This window comes from Halyomorpha halys, unplaced genomic scaffold, assembly GCF_000696795.3.
Source record: "Halyomorpha halys isolate HHAL.00 unplaced genomic scaffold, Hhal_1.1 Scaffold442.1, whole genome shotgun sequence".
Taxonomy (NCBI): Eukaryota; Metazoa; Arthropoda; class Insecta; order Hemiptera; family Pentatomidae; genus Halyomorpha; species Halyomorpha halys.
Window position 1 is genome coordinate 394308 of NW_027108469.1, and position 12408 is coordinate 406715.

Genomic DNA, 12408 nt, shown 5'->3' on the forward strand with positions numbered 1-12408 from the left:
ATATATAATTATTTATTTCCTTTTTTTTTTATCAAAGAACAGAATTAATTAGAAAATGAAATCTATGTTCACAAATCACTTTCTACTATGCAAGTTATTGCTTAGTATCCCCCCCTCTACCAGACCAATGATCCTGGCTAGGGCTGGTTCTGCTTGGGATCGCATCCTGATGGCCTTGACCAGAGGTCCGCCGAGCCTCCTTTGGATCGCAGAAGTCAAGTTCCACTCTAACTGTGCGATCTTCCAGGCGACATGTTCCAGTTCGTTCAAGATGCTGGGTTTCATCGTTGTGTCTGGAGTCTCTGATGATTGAGAATCTGAAGGCTGTACCTCATTCAGATCAATAAATCCGTGCATAGTTGTAGTTTCCTCACCGAAATCTTCTATGGCCTCCGCAGTCAATCCTGTAATTAATTAAATTATCAGATCTTGGTTGTCCAAGGCAAAGGTACTACTACGTAAACTTTACAACAGAAACAAAATCGAAAGCTATGTATTCCAGGTTTAGCACAAATTCAATATATAATATATATGATAAGACAAAATTATTTCACTAGTTGTATTATTTATTTATTTTCCAAGTTCATGCTTCAAAGTTAGTAAATACTAACCCACCGGGAGATTTACCGTAATTTAAGATATTCGCATGTCCTTGAAAAAATGAAAATAAACAAAAATCAAATATTTAAAACATGAGTTTTTTTCCTTGGCAGTGATACTAATTTTTTAAAATTTCAATTTAGATTAATTAGAAATTTATTTTAATTTCTTCTTTAGGTCAAAAATTAAATACTAGAGTATTATTATTTTAAATTTATTTATTTTTATATATTTTGACTCACGTAATAATGTTGGGGCGTATTAAGTTAGTGCAAATAATCACAATAATAAAAAATCGGGTGCTGTCAAATAAAACTCAAATAGTAAATGGGTATACTATTTTTATTTGAGCCAACGTTTCGCCCCACGTTGCAGGGTTTCGTCATGGCTGTTTTGACAGAAGTCAAAGTCGACTCTGACTTTGACTTCCATCAAAACAGCCCTGATGAAGCCCTGAAACGTGGAGTGAAACGTTGGCTCAAATAAAATTAGTACCCCAATTAACTATTTGACCGCACACGGACCAAATTTCATTTATTAAAATAAAATGAATTCATTGTAGACAATCATGAGGATAAGAAACGTCCTGGGAGAGAAAATATATAATTAAAAATTGAGATTGTTATTCAAAATCTTAGTATTTTTAATTTCTGATCTTAAGAGAATATATGAAATTTTTCAAAAAATATAAAAGTCAGATGGTATATAATAAAGGTCAGATATTAAAAAATATTTGTATTCATACAACGTATTTACAAATAATTTGAGATATATCATTATACAACAAATTTATTTGAAATTGGTATATACAAAAATATAAATTATTTGTATTTAATTATGGAAGAAAATGATATTTAGGCCTTTAGTTACTTGTTTGATTATTTTTAATGTAGTACCTGATTTGTTTGCTTATCTGTTTACATTATAATTTTGTCTGTTGATCGCAGCTGTTGTATAGTAAGGAGTGGAACAGAACGCATGGATTAGGGTGCCTAAGCCATAAAATTAGTCAGGCACCATAAAAATAAAGTTTCAACTCAAATTAATTAATTTTTTTTTAATTAGAATTTTTCAATTTCATATGGAGTTTTTTTTTTTCAAAATCGTTCTGGTAATATTTTATCAAAAGTTTATTAAAGATTCATTCGTTATTTATTATGAACGATTCGTAGGCATTTTTGTTTTGTTTTTATACTTGTAATTTTGTTTAGGTCAACTGAACAAGAGAAGTTCCGCATGGGATCAGCATAAATTAATAAGGTTGGTCTTAGGACCGATTTATAAGTTATCAATTTATTTTTGATATTTTAAAAATGCCATATTGAAAAAAATAAAATAAAAAGTTAAGTTTTTCAGTAAATACAATAATAATAATGAATTGGATAATAATTATATATACTTTATTTTAAATCTACTTTATATTATGTTTTTTTTAAATCTTCTTTATTTTATGTTTTTTTAAAATCTACTTCATTCTATGTTTTTTTTAAAAAATCTATAAGTAATATCAAAACTATTAATCTACTTCAGTTATCATCATTAGGTATCGAAAAAAAACTTTGAAACTTTTATTTCTTTATCACTAATTTTTGGGGGGAATCCGTACTGCGGTTATGCCCGCCAGTTTGATGAAAGTCAAAACTTGTACTGGAACAAATATAGTAATACGTGAGACAAATTTATTGTAAAAAAGTACCTGCTACCAGAAGTACCAAAAAGTAGTGCAGAATCGTCTTCATCATTTGAGTTCCTGCAGCCTAGTAAAGCGGAATTCGCTCTACCACTTGACTTTGTACCAACAACAATTTTTACCTATTATTCAATTATCAAATTATCCCATTTTATTGTCTGAGATTATTATTGTCTAAGGAATTTTAAAATTTTACATTTTGGTGAGAACAAAATTGTTATTTCCTTCCGAGTTAAATTATTGACATAAGAAAAATTGGCTGTAATAGCCGTGAGAAGAAAAGGAAATCCACGTTAGGAATAAATAAGTTATGGTAGATGATTCCTGATTTTGAAACATTAAATTAAATCAAACGAATATTTCACGACTGATCAAGCTTATATAGTGATGAAATTATCTAAATCGCATGTACTTTTCCAATAAAACTGTAGATTTAATGTTACAATGTAAATTTTTAAAAATATCTATCTGAAACATATGAAGGAAGCACTGATTGATATCAAGAAACAAGAATTTTTTCAGAGTTTTATTTTGTTTATTTCTGAGCAAGTTGCATTTTAAAGGATGCATAATTAATTAATGTCACATTGTCTTGTAACAAATCTGTTACAGGAATAACATCACGTTTCTTCAGAATTTTTCATAGTATTTGAACTATATATTTGAAAAGCATTACGCACTGAATTCAAAATGCCTACGCGTCTTACCATCAAGTAAACAAAGATCTTGAGATAAGATAAAATTTACTGTGTAATGAATATAATATTTTCATAGTTATAATATAAATAATTATATATGTAATAATCAACCAATCTTTAATCAGCCAATTATTGTTATATCTGCGATTGAGCAATAGGTATCTCTAAATTATGTTTTAAAGTAAAGAAGCTTACAATACGCTTAGTTAATCTTGGGTTCGTTAATGTTACCTACGAGCTAGGCTGTTCGCACACACAAACTATTTTTTAAGACTTGGCTATTTGGACACAGGGGATCTCAAAACGATACATGTCCCATTGAACAAATAATGTTTTGTTACAGCTGCACACGAACTCGGCCACGGAAGATTGAAGTGAAGTGCTACTAATTCACTGAGCTTCCCCTCTCCTACTTGAATCCCAAACATTTCTTAAATAATTCATTTAAAAAGATAAATTGAATACTAAATATAAACTTTTCCAGTTTGTTCAAAATAATAATTAGATAAAAAGTATCTGTAATTATCTGATAAAAATTGTTTGATTGGGATTGATTCTAGCATAAGATTTTTTTCTTATTTTAATGATTAACTTGTAAATCAATCAAATCCTTTTTCAGTTTTATGTAAGAATGTATGAAAACTTTTTGCATGCCTTAGTTGAGTTCCTGTTGTTAATACTACTGTAAGCTAGTTTCTTTAAGAGAATTTCAAAAGAAGAATCACAAAACTTAATCAAAAATTCATTAGACTGAAAAAAATATTTGGATAATATATAAATGGAATTATTATTAATAATAGATTAAATATAAATGGAAAACAATACATTGAGGATGCCTTCTATAGACATATTAATAGTTCATATCCTCAATACTTAGAAATAAAAGACTCATACTGCCTTGGTCTTAAGTTATTTGATTCACGGCATGGAAGTTAAGTTTCATGTTTTGAATAATGATTGAACTTGACATTTCCTTACGTCTATGGAGCGGTATAACCTATTTAAAACCTGTCCTCGATCTAACCTTCGTTGTATGGCTCTCTACTGTCATTGGTACCTGATTCACTGAGAGCCGGTATGGAGTTAGTATCAATTGATAAAGTCAGTTTTAGTTTTGATCTGGAGACATCACTATCGATGCAGCCCAAGTCTGATCCAAAACATTATTTTATTAAATGAAATGAGCTATTAAAAGAATAATTGTAGGTCATGCTGTGCCCATTTTTAATAATGTGAAGAGAAAATCAACTTTAAATTATCTTATTATATTCTCGGGTAACAAGTTGTTCTTCACAATCAACAGTATGTCAGCCACAGGTAAGTTTTTTTTTTTTTACTCCTATATTGCGATTACAGCATGGAATATTCATGTACTATATTTATGGCTATGTTAGGTAATCCAAGGAATAAAGTAGCTTTGAAACCAGGACATTCTTTAATGGACTGGATTCGGCTTGGCAATAGTGGTGAAGATTTAACTGGAACTGGCGGTGCAATTCTGCAGGTCACGAAAGAGCAGCTTGCTCAACATTCATCAGAAAAAGATGGCTGGTTATGTATAAGAGGTTTGTTTTGTTTTAGATATTTTTTATTGCTACAGAAACAGTAGTGCATTAAATAAGTTATAATCATCTTAATTAATTTGTCAGCCTTGTTAAAAGTCCAAAATTATTAACTACTACTTCTTCAATAATGATAATATTATAATCATTTTATAATATTTCAAAAATTAATTTTTTGTTAATGAATTTATTCAGTTTCTAGAAACCATTCTTAAGTACATTCTGCTCATCAATTATTACTACATTTTATGTTTTACCTGATAGTTTGTCTACTGTTAACTTATGTTTACTATTTGTATTGTCCTCAGTTTTTTCAAAATTCAAAGTCTGATGGTATATTGAGATAAGTTTTATATATGTTTAAATATTATTAAAAATAAAAATTGTTTCTGATGCTGAAGTTTATATATTTAGGTGACCTTCATTCTTTCCGAAATCATTTAAAATTGCCAATAGATAGTTTGTGTGGGTTAATATTATTTATGGGTCAGTAAAAATACACTATTTATAGATTTTAATACCATGTATTTATGGCTATGTTTATTGATACATTTACAATTTTTATTATCTTACTAATGATATATTATCTACTCTTCACTGAAATAATTTTTTGAAACTTTATATTAATTAGATTACTTCTTAGCTGAATTTTAAGAATAGTAAATTTAGGAAAAATATCTATATTATCTTCTTTATACTTATTATCTTCCATTATTTAATGGAGGTCAAATACTTAAAAATTACTAACAATTGATTTTTTTTGTGCTTCCCCTGAAATTGCTACTTTTGCTACTAATTGAAATTTTGATATGTATCAATATGATTCTTGTCTTTTTTCATAGCTAAAACCAAGTTCAAAATGCTTGTGGATACTTGTGATTAGTTTTTCGTAAATACTTTAATTAATGCATGTTAGAGGGTTTTAAGTAAAATTAAAATTTTTACACAAATTATAATAGAATACAATTACACTAAATGAAATAATGTCATCTCACACCCTAGGACTAGGAAGCACCTTTCTATTTTTTATAAGAAATTATTTTCTATTCGATTCAAGTGATTTATATATCTGTTCCATTCAAATAACATTGACAAATAAAGTGTGAACATTTTAAATCTGTAACTATTTTTATTTCTGAGAAAATGGAGCATAAAGTGTTATAAAACTGAAATTTTCTGATGTAAAATTGTTTGTGTTCTTCAATTTGTTATATTTCCAAAGAATATTCATTAATAAATCTCTTTTTCCATAGATTTAATAAACTTGTTCTATAATTCAACTGAATTTTTAGGAAAAAAAATATATAAGTGAGTTTTGAAATAAATAAGAAAAATTACTTAGGGCCACCGAGAAGCTTACGAGTCCCAGTGTGGTAGTCCTTAAATTTTCCATAGATTACAAAAGAATGTTATTTGCTCTTTTTGTTTTTGCTGCTGATTTCTATGTAATATTCCAGTTATTTTATCAATTGATTTTAGGTTTGATATTTAGTGACTTTTTACTTTTTTTGCATGAATGCATTGTATTCTGTATTACTGTCTTCATTAGGTTTTGTGAATATTCTTTACCATCTAGAGACGAATTATGGTTCCCCTATCATTCTCTAGTTAAATTTTGTTAGTTAAAAGTGAAAGCTTCAGAGACATTTCGAGAATCTCGATTTATTGATCACGTATTTTACTTTACTGATTGCAATTAAAATGTTATTTTTCCTTTCAATTCCATCTAAGCATTACATTTAAAATTACATAAACAAGCTCAAACTTATGAAAAGTCATATGTAACTTATTGTCATATTATATTTGTATTTGTGTACTCTTAAAATATAAATGAAAGGTAAGAAAAAAAAAGTGCGCATATCCAGTGTAGTCATTCCTGTCATTGTAAATCAATTATTTTAATTTGTTGATAAGTTAAAAGAAAAATCAAACAAATTAGCTTATTTGTTGTTTTGTCTTGCTATCTAACACCTGGTATAAAATTAGGGAAGAGCCCTTTTCTATTTTATTTATTATTTAAAAATTTATTAGGGATTGCTTTTTTTTATTATCCTTCTAATATTTATGTATTTATAAATTACTATTCTTATACAAATTTTCATTGTAGGAAATGTTTATAATGTCACAAGATATATGAACTTCCATCCTGGTGGAGCAGAAGAACTTATGAAAGGTGCCGGAATCGATGCAACGAATCTTTTCAATAAGGTAATATTGAATCTGTTATCTATTTATTTAACATTTATCAATTATTCTGTGTTGATAATTATTGATGCAATAATTTTGAAAAAAAAAAAATGCTGCATTTTTATAAGAACACATACGTATTAAATGGATGATTTCTATGTATTATGAAAAAATTAAAAAAAAAAAAAAACCTGTACAATTTTTCATAGTTAGATTACAACAATTGGGTTCACTCAGCCTCATGAAAATTGATTGATTAATTGCTTCAATAAAAAAGTAGTTGCTTGGTACTTTCAACTATTATAAAATCTAGGTGGCATATATGGTTACTGTATCAACTGCCAACATGTCTTGATACTAGATTTAGGCATGTTTACCAATAGAGTAATTTTGAATGATTGATCATATTGAATAGTTTATTTCTTATTACTAATTATATTATATGTATTACTATAGAACGATTATTAATTTTACTCTATTGCATTAAAATTTTTGTTTAGTGTGACTTTTTTATTTTGCATGGCCATCTTCTTCTCAGAATTAACTGAAAAATCATATCCTGTTTTTTTAGTTTTGATTAATTGTAAAATAAGGTTACAGTAACAATTATATTACATTAAACTTTACTAATTTTTATTTCTAGCTTAAGTTTTGTTTTGAATATAAATAAATTAATCTTCTTTCTAACAGGTTCATCCATGGGTCAATTTCGAATCGATTCTCAAAAAATGTTTAGTTGGAAGGCTGACGAGTGCAGTTGATGAAGAAATCTTTGACATTCCTAGCTCAAGCAAGAAAGATAAAATTATAAGAGAAAATAAAATTACTAACAGTTTGTCAGTTGTTTCTGATGGACTAAAGGTAGATTGGTACCAACAACAGAACTTTATAACCATGGTTGTGTATCTGAAAGAATTACCAAGAAAAGTAAGAATCATATTACGTTGTAATGGTCTCCTTATATTTTTTATCATATTTGCTTATTATTAAAAGGCAATATGCAATATAGTCCAAGTGGTAGGGTTATCAATACAGTTGAGATATTCTGTACATCTGAGGTCCTCATTTAAAGAATGTTTTATGTATATATAGACTTTAGATGTGATCTTAGTTTATAACGATTAACATCATCATAATCATTCTAATCCCTTTACCGCTTGCGCAGTGTGGGATTACGATTTGTAGGGTCTGGACCAGATGTCTCATTCTTGGACCATCTGCCTTCTGTTACTCCAGTCCATATCCTGCCTCCTTAACACTTTCCTCCCAGGAAATACGTGGTCTTCCTCACGGCCTTCTTCCCTCTACGCGAATCATATATGTCTTCCTGGCAGTTCTTTCCTGGTCCATCGTGAGGAGGTGCCGAACCATCTTAGCTTGTGCTACTCTAGGATGCTCTCAGCTGGTTTGACTCTGAGGCTAGTCCGAATGGTGCTGTTCCTTACTCTATCTCATCATGTCCTTCCTTCCACCTGACGAAAGTAATGCATCTCCATGGATTGGATCCAGCTCTTATATTTCGAAGTGAGGGTCCATAATTCGGAATAGTAGGAAAGAATAGGGAGGAATGTTGATTTATAGATCATCTTTTTAGTTTTTCTCATCACTTCCCTTTTTCCCAGGAAACCCCTTAGTAGCAAACTAAATACTCTTCCAGATGCACCGATTCTCTGAGAAACTTCCTCATCAATGTAGCAACTTTTGTTGAGATGAGTACCCAAGATATTTGAAATTATCAACCTCATCTAGTCTTTCTCCATTCGCTCTGATAACCCTCATTATTTTCTGAGGTTTCTTTCCTATCCTCATACATTTGGTCTTTTCTGGCTTAATTTTCATGTTTATCGTTGCCATTTTCTCTTCCAGCACATTTATGTTGTATTGGAGGTCTGATTCGTTGGAAACCAGCAAGACCAGGTCATCTGCATCTGTACACTTTGCTGGGTATACTGAGAAGTGAAACTCCACAGTGGTTACCACACTATCGATTGTTCCCTTTCTTATAAATAGGAACGATCACTGCAACTTCCCAGTTCTTATTAAATCTCTTTTCTTTCCAAATGAGATTCAAAAGATGGAGGAACATCTCTTGGCTTTTATTACCCATGTATTTGATCATTTCGGGAGTGATTTCATTAAGACCTGCTGCTTTGCCCAGTTTGACTTTGTTGATGGCTTCTTGAAGTTCTTCTTCACTGATGTAGTCGTTTTCGACCTCTGCATTCCTCTGGGTCTCACTGATCTCTACATCTCTTCCCTCTAGCAGATTTTGAAAATACTCTCTCCACCATCTTTCCATGATGAGTTCATCACACCAGATAATATCTTATAACAATGAACAATTATTAAAAATACATATTTTTTATTTAAATTTATTTTTATGATTTTGAATTTACAAAACTAAACTCTATTTCAGTTAATAATAAGTAATGAGGATCCTACTGAGTTGTGGATTTGGATCAATGATAGATGTGTTGGATTTTCTTTGAAGCAATCAATTGTATGGCCTCCTCTTCTAACAGTTACGGATAGCAAGGTACACTTTAAATGCTATTGTAAAATGAATGTTCAAAAGTGTTGACTCTAATATGTTTTATCTGAAAGGAATTTAATTGAAAATATTATTGGAATAGGACTATTCATGCAATAAATGTTTTTTTTTTCTCTACTCCTATTTATCAGTGTGCATGGGATTCAATTTGACATTAAGATAATAATGTCTTGAATAAATATCCAATCGGTGCTTTCATTTATATCTAATAGAATAATTCCTAGTTTTCAATGTTATCCATTAGATTTGGGTATCTTTTATATCATTTTGACTACTCATCTCGTACATTTTTCTTGGATTTCTAAACTATGATTTAGAGAAAAATATAAATTTTAGTAAAATACTTTTGTCTAAAAAAAGTGTAAAAATTTTACAGCAAGAAATATTAAAAATACTTTTTTAAAATTGGAACCAGACAATCTACCAAGCCTCATTTGAAAAATTAGTACTAGAAAGTATTGTCCCAGTGATTAATATAGAAATATTTGTTCTGAAACGAGTGAGAAAACATTTTAACTCATAGGAGGAAGTTAAAAGTTTCCACTTGTATTTTTAAGTGGAAGTTGTATTTTTTAAATGTATTGTAGGCACACATTACGCTTTCAAAAATAAATAAGAAAATACAAGTTTAAAACGTTGCTTAATTGAAATTAGAGGTTTTTCTTTATTGTTCACTGTTAAATATGCTTAAGTGGAGAATGTGAATTTTGCTGTTAGACCCTTCTTACAATATATAGACTTGAGGAGAAATAATTGAGTTACCGTTATAAGTTATATGAGTTTGAATGTGGGTAATAAACTGAAAGCATTTAGTTGTAGAAATTTAACCTGATTATATTAAAAGTAATTTAAATCCAGTTTAGAAATATTGAATGTTTTTACCATAAACTAAAAAAATAAAGTAAATATTTTAAATGGGTATTATTAAAGTAAAAATTTTAAATGAATTTTAGACTTATCTATAACAATGAATAGAAGTGAAGTTATGTCATATGCAAAAACTGCCACTTTAAAAATTATCTTATTAATATTAAACCAATTATGTGATAAATTAAAATAAATTTTCCAGGTTGAAGTAAAGTACACTAAAGAAAAGGCTAACCAGTGGGATGATCCTTGTTGTTTACCAGGCGACTCCAAAGAGCCATTAACCACTATTCCTATGGTCATTGATCGGATCGAGCATGTCAATCACAATGTTTTCTTGATAGGATTATCCAATTCCAAAAGAATAACATTCCACGTTCCCATTGGATACCACATACCTGTCAAGGCCAATATAAATGGTAAATTTAAGATTAAAAATTAATTTATGTGGAAGAATACCGAATAAAATTCTTGTTTAGTTAACTGAATTATTTATTCATATGTACTTTTAATTTTTTTTTAAAACTGAACGTTTCTCTAGAAAATATTTAAACGTTTTGGCCTTGAAGATAAGAATTTCATACGCCTAAATTTTAGTTAAAAGAAGTAAATTTACTCTTCGGAACAGACACTTTGTTTAAAATAAAGAAAATAATATTTAATGATTTCTTGTACTGATACGATTATTTACGTATATTTAAATATGTATTCATGTATACAGTACATGTAAGTACTGATTCAAGAAATCTTGGTGAAAATAGCACTTTTTAAAAAAAAAAAAAATGAAAACTGTGCATTATTTCTTCGACTTTCTAATTTCTTGTTTTTTTCCTCCCTACTTGCTCATTCCTGACTTATAGGAGATAGGGAGGTTATCTTATTGGTAACCAACCTATTCTAATACAGAGAGGAAGGGTCAAGTTTTCATTCTGTTGGACCACTACGAAATAAAATTGAAATCTCTCAGCTACATCAGCCTATGTTTTTTCTTCCTCTATCCAAGCTATAGGAAGTATGTTAATCATAATTAGTTAGGTTTTATTTATTTTTTTTTTTGTAATCTCATGTTATTAAAACGGTAAAGGTCTCACTGTATTAATAAAAATGGTATTATAAAATATGCTATATGTAGTAATACAGTACAAAAAAATCAAATTGAATCCAATAAAAATTATGTTGTGACATGGTGTTTAATGAAGATGAAATATCAAAATAATGAAAAGTTTGTTAAGAAAATGAGAGTTCACAATTAGTATTAAAATGTTTTTGCTGATGTTTATTGATAATTTTTGGAGAATTTATTAGTATAATTTTTTTTTAAAGATAGAAGATTAATTACTATAAAAATTTACTTAACTATATCATATCCATAATGGACAAGTAGTTGAGAAACCACTTACATTACATATTCTAACATTTTCTGATTATATTATTGTCACTTTTAGGAACTACATTGGAAAGGAATTACACGCCAGTTTGTGGGCTTGATAAAAAACTAAGTAGTGATGTAAATTTGCTTATTAAGTACTATCCTGATGGAGTTTTCAGTTCCTGGATCACATCACGAAAGGTATGCACCAGTGCATTTCTAGAGTGTTTTAATTATCTAATTTTCATGATTTATTAATATATCATTTTTTAGTTAATATTTCTAATAAGGAGTATGAAAGCTTTGGACTCCTTACTGTCAGCCCAGATTTAAGTCCAATTATAATAAAAAACATATTTTCTATTCTACCAGTTTCAATTATCCCTGGGTTTAAAAGATCCTATGGCACATCAGCATCTATAAGTTAGTTACCTGGGGAATAGATTCTAGGTGTTGAACTTGAATGCTGACCAGATATCCTCATTTGATTATTAACTCGTTATAAATCAAAGATTACTTTTTTAACTGTTGAATATAGAACAGTATTTCTGTTTGAAATACTGGATCTGAGATCCTTCATGTGCTGTTATAAAGTTGTTTTTTTTGTTTTTTTTCTGTTCTTTTGTTGTATGTCTGTTCTTTCTGATTTGAACTAAATCTATAAATAGGAATTTATAAATTTAGAAGATCATTCTTGAATCTAAAACAATCCTAAACTAATAAAACAAAACACTGGCCACTTTGCCTCAGGAAGTTAATTATTAGGTCCATTTCATCAACAACCTTTGACTGTCAAGATCTGTCAGAAGTGTGTATAGTAAAGGTTTCACGTTCCATCGATACTGGTACCAATGAACAAACTGTAAGGTATTGGTATATATATA

General features: G+C 29.0%; 1 protein-coding gene and 1 long non-coding RNA gene across 2 annotated transcripts in view; one reads left to right on the forward strand and one right to left on the reverse strand.

Moving 5' to 3' along the window:
* Positions 1–7: 7 nt before the first annotated feature.
* LOC106682810 (uncharacterized) lies at positions 8–3981 on the reverse strand. The gene is made up of 3 exons (XR_010843260.1): positions 3967–3981; positions 2297–2412; positions 8–404 (listed from the first exon to the last, which is right to left on the reverse strand). It is a non-coding gene; the product is annotated as an uncharacterized lncRNA (long non-coding RNA).
* A 14-nt stretch (positions 3982–3995) lies between these two features.
* The window catches only part of LOC106682809 (cytochrome b5 reductase 4), an 18495-nt gene continuing 10082 nt past the window's right edge, over positions 3996–12408 (forward strand). The window contains exons 1-7 of the mRNA XM_014423872.3: positions 3996–4305; positions 4383–4553; positions 6658–6758; positions 7428–7664; positions 9154–9273; positions 10358–10574; positions 11601–11725. Of these exons, the coding sequence (XP_014279358.1) occupies positions 4293–4305; positions 4383–4553; positions 6658–6758; positions 7428–7664; positions 9154–9273; positions 10358–10574; positions 11601–11725 (984 nt within the window). The 5' untranslated portion in view covers positions 3996–4292. The remainder of the gene's footprint in view (positions 4306–4382; positions 4554–6657; positions 6759–7427; positions 7665–9153; positions 9274–10357; positions 10575–11600; positions 11726–12408) is intronic.